The 24,595-nt window shown below is 45.3% G+C and overlaps 1 protein-coding gene across 1 annotated transcript in view; it reads right to left on the bottom strand.

The window, feature by feature from the left end:
- LOC140391316 (deuterosome assembly protein 1-like) overlaps positions 1-24,595 on the bottom strand; it is a 150,481-nt gene that overhangs the window by 119,242 nt on the left and 6,644 nt on the right. The window contains exon 2 of the mRNA XM_072475908.1: positions 104-275. Coding sequence (XP_072332009.1) covers positions 104-275 — 172 coding nt within the window. The remainder of the gene's footprint in view (positions 1-103; positions 276-24,595) is intronic.

A 24,595-nucleotide genomic window follows, 5' to 3' on the forward strand; every position in this document is an offset into this window, starting at 1 on the left:
ACATCATTGTTCTTTTTAATTTTTCACAACTAATCAATTGTCATTTCTACCTGGAAGGTCTCTTGCTTGCTAAATGTAGTACCTACAGGAGTTGCTGTCTTACCTCATGGCGCTTCTGATCAAGGCAAGTCCGTACGTTGGCCAGTTCTACTTCACGCATTTCAAGCCGAGTCTCAAGGTTTTGTGAATGTTGTTCCCATTCTACTTTTTTACGGTTCACCATTACATCAATTTGATGCATTAGTTCTTGGAGCTCTGCTTCACAGGAGTCGCCACTAAGCAACAAAATAAGAAAAGCAGCAGAATTTCACTTTTCTTCAGCAACTAGAAAGGAAGGTAGTACAGAAACATTTTCTTGATAAAGTACCTTTCATATTTCATTCAAATAAAATTACCTGATGTTCTGGTGCAGATTTAAATTATATATGTTCAGCCTCATGGAGATCTACCAAGCAGGTATCTAATCTCCATGAACAGATCTGGTGTTATATGGTGACATCTGCTAAAGAGACAGATTGTGTACATTCCATAATTACTCTATACTGATTTTAATGGAAGGTCGGACTTCTGATTGACCTGGCCTTGATCCAGACTTCTTGGACAGGAAACTATTACAAGATTAAAGCAAATTACTGCAGATTCTGAAATATGAAACAAAAACAGAAAATGCAGGAAAATCTCAGCAGGTCTGACAGCATCTGTGAAGGGAGAACAGAGCTAACTTTTCGAGTCTGGATGAGTCTTTCTTCGTCAGGGCTAGAGCGAACTGGAAATAGGATGAGATTTACACTATAGTGGTTGTTGGGGGAGGGGTCGAGCAGTAAAGGCTGGATAGAAGGCTAACGATAGATGGAGGTTAGGCAGTGATTGAGAAAGATATCATGGACAAAAAGACACAGGGAATATAAATGATGCTGATCATGGCTAAGCAGGGTGCTGGTAGTGGCACATTAAGAGATCAGAATGTGGGGAATGACGAGCAGAGTTGATGAAGGTAGTGCAGTGGATGTTGTGTACATAGATTTTAGCAAGGCGTTTGGCAAGTCCTACATGGCAGATTGGTCAAGAAAGTAAAAGCCATGGGATAGAACATAGAACATACAGTGCAGAAGGAGGCCATCTGGCCCATCGAGTCTGCACTGACCCACTTAAGCCCTCACTTCCACCCTATTCCCGTAACCCAATAACCCCTCCTAACCTTTTTGGACACTAAGGGCAATTTATCATGGCCAATCCACCTAACTTGCACATCTTTGGACTGTGGGAGGAAACCGGAGCACCCGGAGGAAACCCACACAGACACGGGTGAACGTGCAGACTCCGCACAGACAGTGACCCAGCAGGGAATCGAACCTGGGACCCTGGTGCAGTGAAGCCACGGTGCTAACCACTATGCTACCGTGCTGCCCTCACAGGGATACAGGGCAATGGGGTGAACGGGATTAAAAAGTTAGCTTAGTAATAGGAAACTAAGGGTAATGGTCAATGGCTGCCCTTGCAATTGGAAAGTTGTTTCAAGTGGTGTTCCACAGGGCTCGGCGTTGGGACCCTTATTGTTTGTGTCAAATATTAATGATTTGGACGTGAATGTGGGGAGCACAATTGGGAAATTTGCAGACGACACAGAAATTGGCCGAGTGGTGGACAGTGTAGAGGATAGCTACAATCTCCGGAATGATATGGATGGGTTGGTGGAGTGGGCGAGGATCAGATGGAATTTAACACAGAGAAGTGTGAGGTCATGCATTTATGGAGGTCAAACAGATATAGGGAGTACACAATAAATGGAAATATACTAAAAGGGGTAGGTGAAGTGAGAGAACTTGGCGTCAAGTTCATAGATCCCTAAGGCAGCAGTTCAAGGAGACAACGTTGTTAAAAAATGCATCTAGAATGTTCTCCTTCATTGGCAAGGGTATAGAAGAGAAAGTAAAGATAAAATGTTGGAATTGTATAAAACACGGAGGCAACAACTGCAAGATCGTGCGCAGTTCTGGTCACCACATTACAGGAAGTACATAATTGCTCTGGAGAGAGTGCAACTGAGGTTTACAAGAATGTTGCCCGGGCTGGAAAAGTGTATCGACAAGAAGAGATTATAGAGGTTGGGGTTATTTTACTTGGAACAAAGAAGGCTGAGGGATGACTTAATTGAGGTGTACAAAATTATGAGGGGAAGAGATAAAGTGGACAGGATAAATTTGTTTCCTTTGGTGGAGAATTCTAGACCAGGGGACATAGATTCAAGAAAAGAGGCAGAAGGTGTAGAGGGGACATGAAGAACTTTTTTAGAGTAGTGGGTGTCTGGAATTCACTGCCCATGTTGATGGCGGAGGTAGAAACCCTAAACTCTTTTAGAAAGTACCTGTATCTTAAGTGCAGTAAGCTACATGGTTATGGACCGGGTGTGGGAAGGTGGGATTAGAAAAGGCACCTGGGTGTCCTCGGGCTGGCATGGACAAGATGGGCTGAATGGCCTCCTCATGTGCTGTAACGTTTCTACGATTCTAATGTGTTAATGGAAAAACAAAAGGTAAGCAATATGTCAAACAACAACATGCAATAGGGAACAGATGACCCTAATGGGGTGGGGTGAGGGGAGATGGGAAGGGGAAAAAAGATAGAATGTGGGAAGAAAAATGGAAAGTGGGATGGAAACATTAATCAATGGAAGAAATGAAAGTAAATTAATAGAAATAAAAATGGGGTGAAGTTGGAGCAGAGAGTTCACAATATGAAGTTGTTGAACTCAATGTTAAGTCTGGATGGCTGTAATGTGCCTAATTGGAAGATGTTCCTGCAATTTGCATTGGGCTTCATTGGAACATTGTAGCAGGCCAAGGGCGGACATGTGGACATGAGAGCAGGATGGTGTGTTGAAATGACAAATGATAGAAAGGTCTGGTATAATGAATGTGGGTGTGGGAGTTTCAGATATATTGTATTATAATTATTTGATGAAGTGAGGGTTAAAAGCCTGGGTTGGCGTGTTTGACTGCTGAAATCATGTTTTAAAAGATTCTTACTATTAAAGACAACAAAGCTTTTAGGAGCCAGGGGTGCAATTAGCCATCAGAAAAAAACTTGGGCTAATACAGTTCTGTTTTGATTAAGGGGATTCCCTGGGGAGTTAATTTGTTTCCAGCTTGGTGAGATTATGTCATTGCTGGGTGGAGCTATGGCTTTTAGGGAAAGCATTTTCAGTTCAGTTCTGATCTGGCTGAAGCTATGTGCACAGTGAAACAGTTCTCATTGCAAGTTAGTTAAAAAGAAATGAACTGTATTTAAAGCAGTGCAGACTTGGAGGGGGAGCTGAAACAAGCCAATTGAAATAGCTTTTGAAGACAAATAGCCAGAGGTTCTGACAGGAGTCATATCTTTTCCGTAAAGAAGTGTCAAAAGCTCTCTTTTCAAAGAATATCTCTGCAAATCAAGCATTCGTCTGTGCCATTGATAATTAAGGTATATTGAGAGCAGAGATGGGTTTATTCCTGTAAGATGGTATGCCTGACTCCTACAAGAATTGGACATAAATTTGAAATTAAGAACGGCCTGGTACTAAAAGAAGGAAGGTACATGGTACCTACACAAGATAGAAATAAGTTATCAGTGTCATGACAGGCACGAACATCAAGGAATTGACACAACCACTGACAATTGGAAACTTATGTTGGTGGCCAAATTTCTCCAAAGATGTGAAACATTATTTAGAACGTTGAATAATGTGTGCACAAAGCAATCTAGACCACTATGCAAAGAGGAATTAAGCCATACCCGTCCTGTAGAAGGACCATAGACAAATTTACAGATCGATTTATGTGGGATCTTCGCCACCCTGCAAAGGGCGGTACAAGTACATTCTGGTGGCAATCAACACATTTAGCAAATGGGTAGTGTCATGACATGCAGACAGGCAGATAATGATATACAGACAGGCACAGACAGGCAGCTAATGAATACAGAGACCAGGACGTGACCAATGAGCAGGCAGGACACTCAGGGGTGGTATCTCACTATAAAAGGCACGAGGCACTCACACTCCGCCTCTTTCCACTGATGAACATCTACAGAGTGAGTCAGGGTGTATGTACAGTATCACATCTCCAGCACATGGCTAAGAGCTAATGTGGTTCAGTCAGGGTAACCACACTTAGGTTAGCAGAGAGTCGAACTCATAGAGAACTGTGCTAACTGTGCTACTGGTTCAATAAATCAGATTGAACTAACTTCAAGGTCTGGAGTATCTTTTGATTAAAGCTGCATCCAGTTGCAGCCTGTGTTATCCCACAGTACAGGACTGGAACCGATGTCCTAGGGGGGGTGTTTGCTAGAGCTGTTGGGGAGAGTTTAAACTAATGTGGCAGGGGGATGGGAAGGATGCAAGAAGTTGGAAGGTAGTAAAACAGTGACAAAAACAAAAGGCAGTAAGGGGGAAAGTGTAAGGCAGAGAAGCCATAGTCAAAAATCAAAAAGTGCAACAGTACAAGGTACAGTGGCTGAGGGGAGCTCAGTGAATAGGACCAGGAATAAAACGGGAAGTGAAAACTGTCATGATATTCAAACACACATCACAACACACACATCATGATAGACAGACCAACAGACCAATTAGCACACATAACACGACAGCCAATCACAGACAAGAGCAGACACAGTATAAGACAAGAAACACGAAACCTGGTGGCCAGTCCATCTGGAGACAGGACAAGGCCAGGACCTCATTAACAAGACACTCACACTGTCACCATGTGCTGAGTACCAAGACAGGTGTGTAAATAACTAGTTGGAATAAAACTGCATTGTACCAATCGCAACCGTGTTGGTTCGTCTGTACCTCAGAGCACCCAACACCACAAAATCATTAATGGTAAGCGACGCGGCAGGTTGTTACATGAAGATATGGGTTCAACAACAAGGAAAATTAGGAGAAAGGTTAAGAGGAAATATAACTTAGGAGAGGTTACTGATCGAGGTGTTAAGATTCAGAACAGAGGTTAAAAAAAAGCCAACATAAGTGTACTTTACCTGAATGCTTGTAGTATTCGGAATAAGGTAAATGAGTTGATGGCGCAAATCATCGTGAATGACTATGATTTAGTGGCCATTATTGAAACATGGTTAAAGGATGGTCACGACTGGGAGTTAAATATCCGAGGTTATCAAACTATTCGGAAGGACAGAGTGGATGGTAAGGGAGGTGGTGTAGCTCTGTTATTTAAGGATGACATTGGGGCAACAGTAAGGGATGACATCGGTGCTATGGAGGATAAGGTTGAATCCATTTGGGATGAAATCAGGAATAGTAAGGCGAAAAAGTCACTGAAAGGAGTAGTCTATAGGCCACCAAATAGTAACATTATGGTGGGGCAGGCAATAAACAAAGAAATAACGGATGCATGTAGAAATGGTACAGCAGTTATCATGGGGGATTTTAATCTACATGTCGATTGGTTTAACCAAGTCGGTCAAGGCAGCCCTGAGGAGAAGTTTATAGAATGTATGTAATGGAACCTACGAGGGAACAAGCGGTCCTAGATCTGGTCCTGTGTAATGAGACAGGATTGATTCAGGATCTCATAGTTAGGGATCCTCTCAGAAGGAGTGATCACAATATTGTGGAATTTAAAATACAGATGGAGGGTGAGAAGGTAAAATCAACACTAGTGTTTTGTACTTAAACAAAGGAGATTACAATGGGATGAGAGAAGAACTAGCTAAGGTAGACTGGAAGCAAAGACTTTATGGTGAAACAGTTGAGGAACAGTGGAGAATCTTCCAAGCGATTTTTCACAGTGTTCAGCAAAGGTTTATACCAACAAAAAGGAAGGACGGTAAAAAGAGGGAAAATCGACCATGGATATCTAAGGAAATAAGGGAGAGTATCAAATTGAAGGAAAAAATCTTTAGGGGGCAACAGAAAGCTACTAAAAAAGCTATAAAGAGTAAGATAGATTATGAGAGTAAACTTGCTCAGAATATAAAAACAGATAGTAAAAGTTTCTACAAATATATAAAACAAAAAAGAGTGGCTAAGGTAAATATTGGTCCTTTAGAGGATGAGAAGGGAGATTTAATAATGGGAGATGAGGAAATGGCTGAGGAACTGAACAGGTTTTTTGTGTCGGTCTTCACAGTGGAAGACACAAATAACATGCCAGTGACTGATGGAAATGAGGCTATGACAGGTGAGGACCTTGAGAGGATTGTTATCACCAAGGAGGTAGTGATGGGCAAGCCAATGGGGCTAAAGGTAGACAAGTCTCCTGGACCTGATGGAATGCATCCCAGAGTGCTAAAAGAGATGGCTAGGGAAATTGCAAATGCACTAGTGATAATTTACCAAAATTCACTAGACTCTGGGGTGGTCCCGGCGGATTGGAAATTAGCAAACGTGACACCACTGTTTAAAAAAGGAGGTAGGCAGAAAGCGGGTAATTATAGGCCAGTGAGCTTAACTTCGGTAGTAGGGAAGATGCTGGAATCTATCATCAAGGAAGAAATAGCGAGGCATCTGGATAGAAATTGTCCCATTGGGCAGACGCAGCATGGGTTCATAAAGGGCAGGTCGTGCCTAGCTAATTTAGTGGAATTTTTTGAGGACATTAACAGTGCGGTAGATAACAGGGAGCCAATGGATGTGGTATATCTGGATTTCCAGAAAGCCTTTGACAAGGTGCCACACAAAAGGTTGCTGCATAAGATAAAGATGCATGGCATTAAGGGGAAAGTAGTAGCATGGATAGAGGATTGGTTAATTAATAGAAAGCAAAGAGTGGGGATTAATGGGTGTTTCTCTGGTTGGCAATCAGTAGCTAGTGGTGTCCCTCAGGGATCAGTGTTCGGCCCACAACTTCACAATTTACATAGATGATTTGGAGTTGGGGACCAAGGGCAATGTGTCCAAGTTTGCAGACACACTAAGATAAGTGGTAAAGCAAAAAGTACAGAGGATACTGGAAGTCTGCAGAGGGATTTGGATAGGCTAAGTGAATGGGCTAGGATCTGGCAGATGGAATACAATGTTGACAAATGTGAGGTTATCCATTTTGGTAAGAATAAAAGGGATTATTATTTAAATGATAAAATGTTAAAACATGCTGCTGTGCAGAGAGAGCTGGGTGTGCTAGTGCATGAGTCGCAAAAAGGTGGTTTACAGGTGCAACAGGTAATAAAGAAGGCAAATGGAATTGTGTCCTTCATTGCTAGAGGGATGGAGTTTAAGACTAGAGAGGTTATGCTGCAATTGCATAAGGTGTTAGTGAGGCCACACCTGGAGTATTGTGTTCAGTTTTGGTCTCCTTACTTGAGAAAGGACGTACTGGCACTGGAGGGTGTGCAGAGGAGATTCACTAGGTTAATCCCAGAGCTGAAGGGGTTGGATTACGAGGAGAGGTTGAGTAGACTGGGACTGTACTTGTTGGAATTTAGAAGGATGAGGGGGGATCTTATAGAAACATATAAGATTATGAAGGGAATAGATAGGAATAAATGCGGGCAGGTTGTTTCCACTGGCGGGTAAAAGCAGAACTAGGGGGCATAACCTCAAAATAAGGGGAAGTAGATTTAGGACTGAGTTTAGGAGGAACTTCTTCACCCAAAGGGTTGTGAATCTATGGAATTCCTTGCCCAGTGAAGTAGTAGAGGCTCCTTCATGAAATGTTTTTAAGATAAAGATAGATAGTTTTTTGAAGAATAAAGGGATTAAGGGTTATGGTGTTCGGGCCGGAAAGTGGAGCTGAATCAACAAAAGATCAGCCATGATCTCATTGAATGGTGGAGCAGGCTCGAGGGGCCAGATGGCCTACTCCTGCTCCTAGTTCTTATGTTCTTATAACACGACAGGTAGAAGCCTTCCCCACCAGACCAAATACAGCCAAGATCGCAGCCTGGTACAACAGGTGTTTACCTGTTGGGCTTACCCCGTAGTATTGAATCTGACCAGGGTACTCACTTTACAGCTCAAATAATGGCACTTTTAGGAATAAATAAGTTCCATGTAGATTATCACCCACAATCCAACGGGATAGTGGAAAGAATGAACAGAACCCTAAAACAATGATTCAGAAAGCAGTACAGCAAAATAACTCAACATGGAATGTGGTGCCACCCTTTGTACTAACGTTAGTAAGAAATGTTATATCCAGCTCCACTGGATTCACATCACATGTCCTAATGGCGCGATGACCCATGAGGGGTTTGAAGCCCTCTTGGGATTGGACCTATCAGAACCTGAACTGTCAGCTGTCTGTTACGAAAAAGCTGTGAATAATGCACAAGCATTCAACTTAACCGCAGCACAAAAATGGGACAATAGAAGAAAGAAAGCAAAGCCTATTTTGATGGAAAGGTAAAACCTGTGGAATATGATGCAGGCCAAAAGGTCATGTCACAAGAATACCAACCCAGAACCTTCTTATCCTCGAAATATCATGGCCCATACTCCATAGTTGACAAAGTAAACCCCTCTATGTATAAAGCACTATTGGATTCCGGGGAAGACCGGATGTACAGAGGAGCATCAGGCTTGGCAGCTGGTGTTGTACAACCTCCAACTAAGATAAAATCCAGAAAACAAAAAACCCCGTCTTCAGTTTGGGAAAGGAAAGGTGGCAGACGGCTGTCAAGAAAATATAAATAAGGCCTAGATTAGGACGAATGGGACCGCTCTGAACAACTTGACAAATGCATCTGTAAATAGAGCAGTTGCTAAATTTGATCTATTTTCTTACAGCTATCGGAATTACTGACAAAATGAAATTGAAAATACTACTGGGAATATATGATCTAATAGCCATTATCAATACCAAGCTGGCCCAACAAAGGGATCATCCAAGAAGGGAGACTGTGGTACACTCTGAATGATGAAGGAAACTGTGACCAGGGACAACTGAGCTTGACTGTAGGAAAGTGGGGGACAATCGGATGTACGGTTGGACAGATAGGGAGCGTGAGAGGGAAGAAACTGTGAGGTGGATCAATGCCACCAGAATGGGTGCAAAGTATAACACTAAAAAAAATAAATTTAGAGTACACAATGGCAATTTAGCATGGCCAATTCACCTACCCTGCACATCTTATTGGGTTGTGGGGATGAGACCTACATAGTCTCGGACAGTGACCCAGAGCCGGGATAGAACCCGGGTGCTCGGCACCATGAGGCAGGAGTGCTAACCACTGCGCCACTGTGCTTCCCTATGTGCAAAGTATAATAAAGACTACCAGTATAGTATCAATGGAAAGTGGCTATGTGGGGAATCCAGTGTCGTCCTGACTGGATGCCAAGGTGGCAGCATTTGCGGCAGGTATCCAAGGGAAAATGTAGGGCTCTGCAGTGAACCTATTGACAATGACACTGATAGTGAGAACTATAATTTCTTTTTTTTGGGGGGGGGCAAGCAAGCTATCTTGTTATCATTAAGCAGAATCACCAATTTTAGAGAGTTCACTTGAGAGTAGCAGCAGTATATATATGTATACATATATTTGTTTTTAAGCGCCTAACGGGTGTTTAATCTTTTTCTCTTTGCGAATTCACATCAGAGGGGACGGAGGCTAGGGCAGTTGCATGCTTCTCCTGTAGGATGTGGGTGGGGTCCCCATTGACTACACCTGCAGGAAGTGCACCCAACTCCAGCTCCTCAGAAACCGCGTTAGGGAACTGGAGCTGGAGCTGGATGAACTTCAGATCATCCGGGAGGCGGAGGGGGTGATAGAGAGGAGTTACAGGGAGGTAGCCAGACCCAAGGTTCAGGACAAGAGTAGCTGGGTTACAGTCAGGGGAAGTAAAAGGAATGGGCAGACAGTGCAGGGAACCCTCGTGGCCGTTCCCCTTCAAAACAAGTATTCCATTTTGGATGCTGTTGGGGGGGGTGGGTGACCTAGGAAGGCCCTAGCGGTCAGGTCTCTGGCACTGAGCCTGGCTCTGTGGCTCAGAAGGGAAGGGGGAGAATAGAAAAGCAATAGTGATAGGAGACTCAATGGATAGGGGAACAGATAGGAAATTCTGTGGTCGCGAACGAGACTCCCGGAAGGTATATTCCGTCCCGGGTGCCAGGGTCAGGGATGTCTTGGTTCGAGTCTACAGGATTCTAAGGGGGGTGGGGAGCAACCAGAAGTCGTGGTGCACATAGGCACCAACAAAATAGCTAAGAAAAGGGATGAGGATCGAAAAAGTGATTTTAGGGAGTTAGGTTGGAAGCTAAAGAGCAGGACAAGCAGAGCAGTAATCTCAGGATTGCTACCGGTGCCACATGCAAGTGAGGCAAGGAACAGAGAACGAGTGCAGCTGAACACGTGGGTACAGGGCTGGTGTAGGAGGGAAGGCTTCAGATATGTGGATCATTTGAAAACTTCTGGGGAAGGTGGGACCTGAATATGAAGGATGGATTGCACCTAAACTGGAGGGGCACCAATATCCTGGGTGGGAGGTTTGCGAGAGCTCTTCGAGAGGGTTTAAACTAGTTTGGCAGGGGGATGGGAACCAGAGCTATGAATCAGAGGATAGGGTAGCTGTTGAACAGGTAGAAATAGTATGCAGCGAGTCTGTGAGGAAGGATAGACAGTTGATAGGGCAAAGTTGCACTCAGTGGAATGGGTTAAAGTCTGTCTGTTTCAATGCAAGGAGTGTCAAGAATAAGGGAGATGAGCTTAGAGCATGGATCAGTACTTGGAACTACGATGTTGTGGCCATTACGGAGACATGGATTTCACAGGGGCAGGAATGGTTGTTAGATGTTCTGGGGTTTAGATGTTTTAAGAAGAGGGAGAGGAGGGAAGTAAAAGAGGAGGGGGAGTGGCACTGTTAATTAGGGAGTGCATCACAGCTGCAGAAAAGGAGGTAGTTGAGGAGGGTTTGTCTACTGAGTCACTATGGGTGGAAGTCAGAAACAAGGAAGGAGCAGTCATTTTATTGGGAGTTTTCTATAGACCCCCAAATAGGAGCAGAGAGATGGAGGAACAGGTTGGGCGGCAGATCTTGAAAAGGTGCAGAAGTAACAGAGTTGTTGTCATGGGTGACTTCAACTTCCCTAATATTAACTGGAACCTCCTTACTGCAAATGGTTGGATGGAGCAGATTTTGTCAGGTGTGTAGAGTAAGTATTACTGACTCAATATGTAGATAGGCCAACTAGGAGGAGGCCATATTGGATTTGGTGCTTGGCATCGAACCAGGCCAGGTGTCAGATTTCTTGGTGGGGGAGCATTTCCATGACAGTGATCGCAACTCCTTGACCTTTACCATTGTCATGGAGAGGGATAGGAACAGTCAGTATGGGAAGGTATTTAATTAGGGGAGAGGAAATTATACTGCTATTAGACAGGAGCTGAGGTAAATAAATTGGGTACAGTTGTTCTTCGGAAAATGCATAACAGTAATGTGGGGGATGTTTAAGGCGCACTTGCTACGAGTGCAGGATAGTTTTGTCCCACTGAGACGAGGAAGGAATGGTAAGGTGAAGGAGCCTTGGATGACAAGGGAAGTGGAGCTTCTAGTCAAGAGGAAGAAGGAAGTTTACATAAGGTTGAGGAAGCATGGATCTGGCACGGCTCTAGAGGGTTACAAGGTAGCCAGGAAGGAACTCAAAAATGGACTTAGGAGAGCTAGAAGGGGGCATGAAAAAGCCCTGGCGGGAAGGATTAGGGAAAACCCCAAGGCATTCGACACGTATGTGAGAAATAAGAGGATGATCATAGTGAGAGTAGGGCCGATCAGGGATAGTGGAGGGAACTTGTGCCTCAAGTCTGAAGAGGTAGGGGAGGCTCTAAATGAATATTTTGCTTCAGTATTCACTAGAGAGAGGGACCTTGTTGCTCATGAGAACAGCGTGAACCAGGTTAATAGACTCAAACAGGTTGATATTAAGAATGAGGATATCATGGAAATTTTGAAAAGCATCAGGATAGATAAGTCCCCTGGGCTTGACTGGATATACCCAAGGTTACTACGGGAAGCAAGGTAAGAGATTTCTGCGCCTTTGGCAATGTCTTTGCGTCCTCACACTCCACTGGAGTAGTACCAGATGATTGGAGGGAGGCGAATGTTGGTCCCCTGTTAAGAAAGGGAATAGGGAAATCCCTGGGAATTACAGACTAGTCAGTTTTACGTCTGTGGTGAGCAAAATATTGGAAAGGATTCTGGGAGATAGGAGGCGGGATTCTCCCGCACTTGGCGCGATGGCCCGACACCGGCGCCAAGAGCGCCACGAACCACTGCTGCGGCAGACCACACGGAAGTTGCGGAATCCTCCGCACTGCTGGGGGGTTGGCCGACGTCGGAGGGGTTGGCGCCGCGCCAACCGGTGCCGAAGGGCCGCCATGGTCCCGCGCATGCGCAGAACCACCGGCGTGTTGCTGCGCCTGAGCAGGGGGTTTCTCCTCCGCGCCAGCCATGGCGGAGCACTACAGAGGCCGGTGGGGGGGGGGCCCGATCGCGGGCCAGGCCACCGTGGCCCCCCCCCCCCGAGGCCGGATCCCCCCGTGGCCCCCCCCTCCCGAGGACCCCGCTAGATGGTCGACAAGCCAGGTCCGACCGTGATGGACCATGTCCATTTCACACCGGCAGGACTGGCTGAAAATGGGCGGCTGCTCGGCACATCGGGGCCCGGAGAATTGCCGGGCACCGGCGCAGAGTAAACCCCACCCCTGCCAGAAACCCGGCAGTAGAGAATACGGCAGCTGCCGTCGGAGCGGCGGGGCGGGATTAACGCCACCACCCCGGGGATTCTCCAACCCGGCGGGGAATCGGTGAATCCCGCCCAGGATTTATGAAAGAAGACAGCAAGTGGTAGTGGATGGAAAATATTCCGCCTGGAGGTCGGTGACCAGTGGTGTCCCACAAGGATCTATTCTGGGACCTCTGCTCTTTGTGGTTTTTGTAAATGACTTGGATGAGGAAGTGGAAGGTTGGGTTAGTAAGTTTGCCAATGACACGAAGGTTGGTGAAGTTGTAGATAGTGTCAAGGGCGGTTGCAGGTTACAACAGGGCATTGACATAATGCAGAGCTGGGCTGAGAAGTGGCAGATGGTGTTCAACCTAGATAAATGTGAAGTGATTCATTTTGGAAGGTCGAATTTGAATGCTGAATACAGGGTTAAAGGCAGGATTATAATAATAATAATCGCTTATAGTCACAAGTCGGCTTCAATGATGTTACTGTGAGAAGCCCCTAGTCGCCACATTCCGGCACCTGTTCGGGGTGGCCGGTACGGGAATTGAACCCGCGCTGCTGGTCTTGTTCTGCATTGCAAGCCTGCTGTTTAGCCAACTGTGCTAAACCTGTGCAAGGAGTCTTGGAAGTGTGGAGGAACAGAGGGATCTTGGGGTTCACGTACTTAGATTCCTCAAAGTTGCCACCCAGGTTCATAAGGTTGTTAAGAAGGCGTATGGTATGTTGGCTTTCATTAACAGGGGGCTTGAGATTAAGAGCTGCGAGGTTTTGCTGCAGCTTTATAAAACCCTGGTTAGACCACACTTGGAATATTGTGTCCAGTTCTGGTCGCCTCATTATAGGAAGGATGTAGGTGCTTTCGAGAGGGTGCAGGGGAGATGCAGCTGCCTGGACTGGAGGGCATGTCTTATGAAGAAAGGTTGAGGGAGCTAGGACTTTTCTCACTGGAGTGAAGAAGGAAGAAGGAAGAGAGATGACGGGAGAACGAAGCGGCCGAAGACCTCACTGCGCAGTTGCAAGCGGCGGCTGACCGCACTCTGCATTTGCGACGACGCACGGAGCGTTACGACATCAACGTCATGATGTGCCCGAACTGCGGCACCGCCCACTTAAAGCGGCAATGCCTTGCAAGAGGCAGGCGATGTTTAAATTATGGGAAGCCTGGCCATTATGCAGCCTTATGCAGGTCTGCACCGCCGATCGTGGGCCAGCGATCCCAGGTCCAACGCAAACGAGTTCGAAGTGTGCAGCAAGAGCTGCTGGATTCGGAACCTGGTAACACCACGGATCCAGAGGACGACTGTTCCGGCCATTCATTTACCTGACCTGGATCACCTCCCAGTGCTCCCAAAGGTGCAGCAACTCAGAAACCGGCAAAAGCTGACATACGATGCTCATGCTACTGATTTGCCTGGGCTCACTCCGGAAGATGCTGTTCGCATCAAGTTGCCTGGTGGAGGCTGGTCAGCTCCAACTGTTGTTGTTCGACAGGCTGCTCCCAGGTCGTTCGTGGTTCGTATGGCTGATGGATCCATTGTCAGGCGCAACAGAAGGGCACTACGCAAACTTGCCTGCCCACCACCGTATCTCACGTTCCCAGCTGTCGTTATGGCTTTTCCGGACACCTTGCTCCACGAGGCCACCAATCTGGCTGCAATCCCGCCTGTCAAGGCGCTGTCGTCCCCACCTCCACCTCTCAGGCGGGCGACAAGGATCCGACGCCAGCCCCAGAGATTGGACATATAAATATTTCCTTTGTACATAGAACATAGAACATAGAACAATACAGCGCAGTACAGGCCCTTCGGCCCACGATGTTGCACCGAAACAAAAGCCATCTAACCTACACTATACCATTATCATCCATATGTTTATCCAATAAACTTTTAAATGCCCTCAATGTTGGCGAGTTCACTACTGTAGCAGGTAGGGCATTCCACGGCCTCACTACTCTTTGCGTAAAGAACCTACCTCTGACCTCTGTCCTATATCTATTACCCCTCAGTTTAAAGTTATGTCCCCTCGTGCCAGCCATTTCCATCCGCGGGAGAAGGCTCTCACTGTCCACCCTATCTAACCCCCTGATCATTTTGTATGCCTCTATTAAGTCTCCTCTTAACCTTCTTCTCTCCAACGAAAACAACCTCGAGTCCATCAGCCTTTCCTCATAAGATTTTCCCTCCATACCAGGCAACATCCTGGTAAATCTCCTCTGCACCCGCTCCAAAGCCTCCACGTCCTTCCTATAATGCGGTGACCAGAACTGTACGCAATACTCCAAATGCGGCCGTACCAGAGTTCTGTACAGCTGCAACATGACCTCCTGACTCCGGAACTCAATCCCTCTACCAATAAAGGCCAACACTCCATAGGCCTTCTTCACCACCCTATCAACCTGGGTGGCAACTTTCAGGGATCTATGTACATGGACACCTAGATCCCTCTGCTCATCCACACTTTCAAGAACTTTTCCATTAGCCAAATATTCCACATTCCTGTTATTCCTTCCAAAGTGAATCACCTCACACTTCTCTACATTAAACTCCATTTGCCACCTCTCAGCCCAGCTCTGCAGCTTATCTATATCCCTCTGTAACCTGCTACTTCCTTCCACACTATCGACAACACCACCGACTTTAGTATCGTCTGCAAATTTACTCACCCACCCTTCTGCGCCTTCCTCTAGGTCATTGATAAAAATGACAAACAGCAACGGCCCCAGAACAGATCCTTGTGGTACTCCACTTGTGACTGAACTCCATTCTGAACATTTCCCATCAACCACCACCCTCTGTCTTCTTTCAGCTAGCCAATTTCTGATCCACATCTCTAAATCACCCTCAATCCCCAGCCTCCGTATTTTCTGCAATAGCCTACCGTGGGGAACCTTATCAAACGCTTTGCTGAAATCCATATACACCACATCAACTGCTCTACCCTCATCTACCTGTTCAGTCACCTTCTCAAAGAACTCAATAAGGTTTGTGAGGCATGACATACCCTTCACAAAGCCATGCTGACTATCCCTGATCATATTATTCCTATCTAGATGATTATAAATCTTGTCTCTTATAATCCCCTCCAAGACTTTACCCACTACAGACGTGAGGCTCACCGGTCTATAGTTGCCGGGGTTGTCTCTGCTCCCCTTTTTGAACAAAGGGACCACATTTGCTATCCTCCAGTCCTCTGGCACTATTCCTGTAGCCAATGATGACATAAAAATCAAAGCCAATGGTCCAGCAATCTCTTCCCTGGCCTCCCAGAGAATCCTAGGATAAATCCCATCAGGTCCCGGGGACTTATCTATTTTCAGCCTGTCCAGAATTGCCAACACCTCTTCCCTACGTACCTCAATGCCATCTAATCTATTTACCTGGAGCTCAGCATTCTCCTCCACAACATTATCTTTCTCCTGAGTGAATACTGACGAAAAATATTCATTTAGTATCTCGCCTATCTCTTCAGAATCTACACACAACTTCCCATCCCTGTCCTTGACTGGTCCTACTCTTTCCCTAGTCATTCGCTTATTCCTGACATACCTATAGAAAGCTTTTGGGTTTTCCTTGATCCTTCCTGCCAAATACTTCTCATGTCCCCTCCTTGCTCGTCTTAGCTCTCTCTTTAGATCCTTCCTCGCTACCTTGTAACTATCCATCGCCCCAACTGAAACTTCACACCTCATCTTCACATAGGCCGCCTTCTTCCTCTTAACAAGAGATTCCACTTCTTTGGTAAACCACGGTTCCCTCGCTCGGCACCTTCCTCCCTGCCTGACCGGTACATACTTATCAAGAACATGCAGTAGCTGATCCTTGAACAAGCTCCACTTATCCAGTGTGTCCAACACTTGCAGCCTACTTCTCCACCTTATCCCCCCCAAGTCACGTCTAATGGCATCGTAATTTCCCTTCCCCCAGCTATAACTCTTGCCCTGCGGTGTATACTTATCCCTTTCTATCCTTAACGTAAACGTCACCGAATTGTGGTCACTGTCCCCAAAGTGCTCACCTACCTCCAAATCCAACACCTGGCCTGGTTCATTACCCAAAACCAAATCCAATGTGGCCTCGCCTCTTGTTGGCCTGTCAACAAACTGTGTCAGGAAACCCTCCTGCACACACTGTACAAAAAACGACCCATCTAAGGTACTCGAACTATATCTGTTCTGTATCTGCACGCTAGACACCTTACATGTACATATGCCTTCACTCGCCATTTGCTGTAAATAGTTATATCTGTAAATATGTCTCTGCTCTAAGCAACCGACAATTCTTTTTTAAAAAGGGGGGATGTCATGATATGCACCCATGGACATCATGAGGTAAAAACAGGCAGTGACAGACACCCAGGTTAGCCAATCAACATACAGGAAAGAACACGACCAATCACCAGACAGAACACCAGAGGGGGGCTTCCAACTATAAAACACGCTAGGCATCAGCACTCCGTCTCTTTCCACTGGTGACAACTGTCGTGACAGTCAGGGTGTATATATGAGTCAGCACCTTCTACACGTGGATCAGAGCTAGCCTGGTCTAGTAAGTTAGAGTTAGTACACTTAGAGTAGTAGAGTGTCAACCCACAGCCAGCTGTGTGCATTGTTACAGAAGTTCAATAAATCGTATTGAACCAACGCCTACGTTTGGTGTATGCTTTACCGTTCATCTGCATCCTGTTGCAGTCCGTGTTACCCCAGGGTGAATAACACGACAGAGATGTCAGAGGTAGGTTCTTTACATAGAGAATGGTGGGTGTGTGGAATGCACTGCCAGCAGAGGTGGTGGAGTCGAAGTCATTAGGGATATTTAAGCGACTCTTGGACAGGCAAATGGACAGCGGTAAATTGAAGGGGTGTAGGTTAGGTTGATCTTAGATTAGGATAAATGGTCAGCACAACATCGTGGGCCAAAGGACCTGTACTGTGCTGTACTATTTTATGTTCTATGTTATACAGATAGGGCCACAGATCACAGACCCAACTACCAATCGAACCACAACTATCCTGACAACCTCAACTACCATAGTGGGTTTAATGACCATGCTCCCTCTGACCCATGAGCAATGACCCAAGGTTTCAAAGGGACCACTCAATGGCTGGTACTGAAAGAAATGGGTAAGGTTCTGTTTAATAATGAGCACTACAAGTTGGTACCGTTAGTGCTTAATATAGGTGGTATTCAACTACCAGAATGGTGGCTTTCCCAAATTCAGAATTTGTATATTCGGCTAACCCAAATATTACTAGAGCAAGAGATGGAGATGAAAATAAGCCTTGCACAAAAGTATAAAGGGAATATAATCAATCAGTGACTTGGCCACTGCTCATGAACAGGACTTCCACTGTCAATACCCTTGATCTAGCAAATTTAGATAATAAACTTAGAACAATGACTCGTACAGTAAAACAAGTCTTGCAGGAATTAAATAATAATGACGAAAGGAATGCCGAAGGAGGGCTATCTGGAAATAATGCTGAGGAACGGAAGTCAAGGTCTTCGAAAGCCATGCTAGAAACAATAATAACATTTTAGAGGGAAAAGTAGAAAAGTAAAAGATGATGAAAAACAACAGAATAGATCATTATATAGCATCTACGGCGACTGAATTGAGGGAAATTCTCGAGCAGGTTAAACAAGCAAGGGCCCAGCCTGGATTACAAACAACCAATTAATAACCCTCACTAATAGAAAGATACATCCAAATAGTTCAAGCTGCCAGCTTAGGCAGCTGACCAAGTTGTGATTCAGGAAAGGTTGCAGAGAAACCACAAGTAAAAGCCTTGGGAATTACATTGCGAATACCAATAATTACAGGAAGTGAAATAGGATTGAGTGTTTCAGACGTGAACACCATAGGAATTATTAAAGAAGAGATTTGGATAGGCCATGAGAATATCATAGAATTTACAGTGCAGAAGGAGGCCATTCGGCCCATCGAGTCTGCACTGGCTCTTGGAAAGAGCATCCTACCCAAGGTCAACACCTCCACCCTATCCTCATAACCCAGTAACCCCACCCAACACTAAGGGCAATTTTGGACACTAAGAGGAATTTATCATGGCCAATCCACCTAACCTGCACATCTTTGGACTGTGGGAGGAAACCGGAGCACCCGGAGGAAACCCACGCACACACGGGGAGGATGTGCAGACTCCGCACAGACAGTGAGCCAAGCCGGAATCGAACCTAGGACCCTGGAGCTGTGAAGCAATTGTGCTGCCCTAATGCTACCGTTCTGCCCTAATGTTTTACCTTATGTAGTGGAAAAGGAAGGAAGGCCAGTGGGTACAAACTTAGTCAAATATCAACAAGCGGACAAAACAATTGTCTGTCCCTGCCCTACTTATCTTCATAAAGAGCCCTTATGAGGATTTAAAATGAATAGAGACCTAAATTGCATTTTGAATACAGGGACCCTTAAGTTTGATATCACAAGAGTGGCTTGCAAATGGAAGAGAGAATATTGTCCAACCACCTCATTAAAAAGATATCAAATGGCCTCCTGACATGCCCCATTGTTCACACAACTTTTTGTATTGCACCCCAAATTCCAGCCAGAATCGGCAAAATTTAGTTGATTGATATTCATAAGAGAGTAAAGGTTACTATTAATACCACCAAAACAATTTAGGGGAATTTGGGACAGTACTTTGAGAAATATAAAACTAATATGCAATTATGACCTAAAAATCTACATTGGATGAAAGAGCAGTTGGAGAGAGCCTAACAAACAATTGGTTTAGCATACTGGGCTAAATAGCTGGCTTGTAATGCCGAACAATGCCGTTCAATTCCCGCACCAGCCTCCCCAAACAGGCGCAGGAATGTGACGACTAGGGGCTTTCACAGTAACTTCATTGAAGCCTACTTGTGACAATTAGTGATTATTATTACTATCCAACAAGCCAAAGAAACTGAGTGAAATATAAGCAGTGGGATGCTCCGCCCTGCCGCACCACATTTCTGCCTCAACCCGCCGGCAGGATGCTCCGTTACGCCAGCCGGTCAATGGGGTTTCCCATTGTGGGGCAGCCCCACGCCGTCGGGAAACCCCCGGACTGCCGGCAAAACAGAGCACCCCGCCGGCGGAGACTGTCAAATAAACAAGTTGGTAGGATGATATTTGGAATTGGGGTACAAATATACAGATTCACCCTTGGATAAGAATTTCTCTTGTTACTTTAATTGAAGTAAATTTTAGACTAATATATCAAACGTATACTTTGATGATGTTTGAACATTGGAGAATTAAAATGGGAAAGAAATTGAAAATGGAATTGTTTGCGCGGAAGCGAGAGTGAGTGTTAGACACAATGATGACCTAAGAGAACATGTTATTCCTGATTTTGATGTATAAACTCGCTATGGGAATAAGCGCAATGTATGCTGTGGTTGACTATGACTATATGTACCATAGCTTGGACAAAAAGTATGATATATACCCATGTGCAAACATGAACTTGGCTAAAGAACATTTGGACGTTTAACTGCAATCCAAAATACTATTGTTCAATGGATCAAAGCAGGGAATGTAGCAATAAGGCCCAGCTTATGCTAAAATGACACACATCTGTTGGGAGATTTGGTCAACTTCAAATGGCAATATTCAGGACCTTTTGGCCTGACCTATTCAAGGAAAGTTTGCAACATGCAAAAATAGGTATTTGTGATTGCACAAATCGGAAGTTTGCAAAGTGCAAAACAGGAACTTGTAACTGTAGAAATCTACACGTGACCACAATGCCTGAATATTGGAAAATCGTCTGCATGATGCCATGCGGTTAGAAGAGGTCATTCGGCACCTGGGAGCAGAACACAAGGGCTTGACCTTTTTATAAAATACGCATAATAGAAAAGTATGATTATCAGAGATCTAAGACCATTTCTTAAGAATGACTCGTGGGACCCACCTCACACACGATGCACCTGGAGTGAAGGCTCAGCGAACAGAAGAGACCTCCGAGAAGAACTTAACCAGTTGGAAGGGGTAATATCTACTTATGTCTAAAGCTGAGTATTGACACAAATTGTGATCATTTGTATAGGATAGCATTTTAATACATAGTGTATTTGATTCAAGTTTAGTGAATAAAATTGTGTTGATTCATAAGTTACAATGCAGAAAGTGTGTTTGATTCGTAATTGTTTGACCTCTTTGTAACAGTACAGAGACTAAGAGGCTCAACATCAGGTAGCTCTTTGTAATATATCTCTTCAGTTTTTGCCACACAAATGAAACCAATTATCACAGAATTTTGTAAATATTTAAATTCAACTTCTTTCTAAAGTGAAATTGTCATTGTGCAGCTTATCTACCCCTGCCAATTTCTAATTTTCACCATCCTAGCCTAATTTCACATATTTTCACCATCCAAGCCTATCTCTTTACATCAGCAATACCTCGTCCTTGCTCACCTTTTCCAACTATGCATTTTTCCCTTACAAATATCATCCCAGGCTCAGAAGTAGCCACCTAGAATGATTACTTAAAAAGCCAGGCAAATTCAGAGTGATACAGAGCCCAAGAGGCCAGGAAGAATTAAAGTAGATATGAGTAGGCAATTACTGCGAGTTGGTGGAACAGGAAATTGCTGCGCTCAACAATTCAAAAGCAGGGGCCTACAAAGCATCAAACACAGGTATTCCAGAGCGTGGGTACTAGCTCAATTGGGAGCAGTCCAATCCACATATCTGTGACACTAGCTATGCATGTGGAAGCTCCAGTTCAATCCGCAGCAAAGCCTCCCGAACAGGAGCGCTAAGAATGTCATATGTGTTTTAAGCATCAAATTAGAAAAAGCCATCTTCAATATATCTTGGTAGCATTAGGTCTGTTTCCATGCTAATCGGTGACGAACCAGAGCCATGAACAGTACTATAGTTTGGAAGGGGTTTATATGCACAATACTCTCTCAGGACAGTTGTGTTATGCTTCTTCATGTAGCAAAAGCTGCTTCCTTGATGTATACTCTGACAAAGGAAGGTTCAGACTTGGAGTTAGGTTTAACACATCTATTGAACAGTTAACAATTCTCCTACTTGAGTTCGACTCCCCTGCTGATCTTGCGATAGTAACTCAATCTAACTAACCAGTCTGCTCTAATCCATGCGGTGGGTATGATGCTTCCTGATCTGCCCCTGTCTCTCTGAATGTCGCCTATGGAAAGAGAAAGAGCATGTGTGCCCTGTTCTTTTATATGGGTAGCCCCCTTGTGGTAGTGTCACCTCTGCGTGTGTCTTGACTGCCCATTGGTCGTGTCCTATCTTACTGACCTATTGGTTGAATGCCTGTGTGTCATGATGTCTCTGGTGCTCCCTCTAGTGTTTATTTAGTCCAAGTGTATCTACATTAACCCATTGTGTACCTACAGTGATGCATATCACCACATCCCCCCTTTTTTTGTGTTACATATTTTCTGTACAGCGTTAAAGAAAATTGAACAAAATAGGTAGTTAAGTGATGACATGTACAAATCATGATGATAGTGATAATTATACAATACCAAATAATATGTATGAGTCCAAAGTTCATGAATTTATACGGTCGAGTGGCTTTCTTGTTTTGTTGGTGAAGTGGTGATGTTGATGGTGGCATGTCCTTGTGAACGCCGTCAGTGTCCCTGTGCTGAAGGAACCAAGAAGTGGTCAAATCACTAATTGTCTGATTTGGACTCTTTTTTTTCGATGATTGTGGTAGCGATGCAGTATGTAATCTGTGTCGTCTGGCCTGGACTGTTTCTTGTGATTGCGATATCGATGCAGTATGTCATCTGCCTTGAAAGCTGGTTTGCTTGTTTGTAGTGGAGCAAACTTGAATCAGTGAGATTTGCCGTCATGCCATGGTATGGCTGTACTCTTGCCAGTGTTAGGAACTGTGTTGTTACATTGTCCTTCATTGCAGAGTTGTACCATGTCGTACCAGTCGTTGTTCCAGTGTTGTTGTTTTTGTCGTGCTGTTTGCCGACATTGGTGCCTTCACAAAGTTGCTTGTGTCAGTATCCTTTGTGGCATCAGCTGTTTCATTGAGTGTGCCGTCTCTGATTCTTCGGCGCTCCCGTCTGGAGTCATGTCCGGTTCACTAGAATCATCTTTGGCTTGTCGATGCTCCCCGTCTGGAGTCTTTTCTGGTTCACCTGAATCAGCTTTGGTTTCCTGACACTCCCCTTCCGGAGTCACTTCAGGTTCACTTGAATCATCTGAAGTGTCACTTGAATCATCTGAGGTGTCTTGATGCTCCCTGTCCGGAGTCAAAACGTTCAGGAATGCATTTTCTTGTGGAGAGGCTCGAGTGGATGAGGTTTGAATTAACATGGTGTCACTGGTGTCACCAGTAGTCTCACTTTGATTGTCGAGTGCCTCTGTACATACTAGCAGTCAGTCTCGCTGTCATGTTGCACATCCTGTATGGGAATTGTGATGGCTTTGTCACTTGTCGCATATACAGTGTGTAGACCTTCAGCGTCTTCTTGCTGGTTAAATGAGCTGGGTAGACTGTCAGAGTCTTCTTCTCGTGGCTCAAATAATCTGGGTGGACTGTCATAGTCGCTTTGTTGATCACATGAGCGTGGTAGACTTGCATCGTCTGCTGCTGGTTGCTCAGTTAAGGTTGCTAGACCTTCATGGTCGTGTTCATGCAGGGACTGCACTCTGGAGTCTTGCGTTGCTCCCATCGTGGAGTCTGTCAACGAGCTCGCTGTGGAGGCTTCTGTCACTCTCTCTGTGGAGTCTTGCAGCGTTCCCTGTGTGGAATCGTGCATTGGTCTCGCTTTTTATCTGGAGACGTGCAGTTGTCTCGCTGTGGAGTCTAACATCGCTTTCTGTGCGGAGGTGGGTTTCTTCGTGGTGTGTGGACCACTCTCCGTGTGGAGTCGGGAACTCTTTGTGGTGCGTGGACCACTCTCTGTGTGGAGTCAGAGACACTTCATGGTGCGTGGACCACTCTCTGGGTGGAGTTGGGGATTCTTTGTGGTGTGTGGAGCACTGTTCGTGGTGGGTGGACCACTGATGTGGCGCCAGGCCACTCTCTGTGGGCTTGGACCTCTCTCTGTCTCTTGGCATCAGGCTCCTCTTTGTGGACTTGTACCGCTCTCTGTCTCTTGGTGTCAGACCGCAGCAGAATCCTGTACTTCTGGGTTAGGTTGTCGTCTGTGCTGGGCTGAGGATCCCCAAATCCGAAGAACTCGTCCATGTCTGTGTCGGATTCTTCCATGTACAACACATCTCGTTGCGGTTCGGATTTGGTACTGAGATCGCCACGTCCAATGATGAAATCATCTTCCGAGTCGTAGTCTTCAAGGACCATATCATCACTTTTTGTGTCGGAGCTGTTATTGTGCTCGCGATGTCCAAAGAGGTAATCAACGTCTGAGTCGTAGACTTTAAGGACTAAATCATTTCTTTGGGCGGTGCTAAGTGCTTGTTGCAGGGTTCTGCGGAGGTTACTTTCAGCTACTGGTCGAAGTTCAGGCATTGTGATGTCGTTCCAGGTGAAAGAATTGTGTTTTGCGGCTTTAAATTTTTTTTCCACCATTTTGGAACATTTCCCCTTTAAGTCGGCGTAGTCCGGGGCCTCTGACATCATGCCGCTTGTGACGTAGAGCGTAGGAATGGATCGCGCATGCGCAGATCATTTTTCCTTTTCTGTGCGCACTTTGCGCAGCTGCACATGCGCGGGTTCTTGCGCATGAGCAAAACACTGTTTTGCCAGTTCTCGTCTTCTGGGGAACTGCGCATGTGCGGCTCCTTTCTCAAGGTGGCTGCCAATCAAAACTGCCATTTTCTGCATTTGAAGGCTTACTTTCGCCTGGTGGTGAGTATTGGCGCCTCTTTTACTCTCGTGTTTTCCTCGCAGTATATTTGAAACTTTTCCAGGACTGTCTGGAAGTCTCTCTTGTTTTGCTCTTTTGAGTATTTGATGGTCTT

This window comes from Scyliorhinus torazame, chromosome 15 (assembly GCF_047496885.1).
Source record: "Scyliorhinus torazame isolate Kashiwa2021f chromosome 15, sScyTor2.1, whole genome shotgun sequence".
Taxonomy (NCBI): Eukaryota; Metazoa; Chordata; class Chondrichthyes; order Carcharhiniformes; family Scyliorhinidae; genus Scyliorhinus; species Scyliorhinus torazame.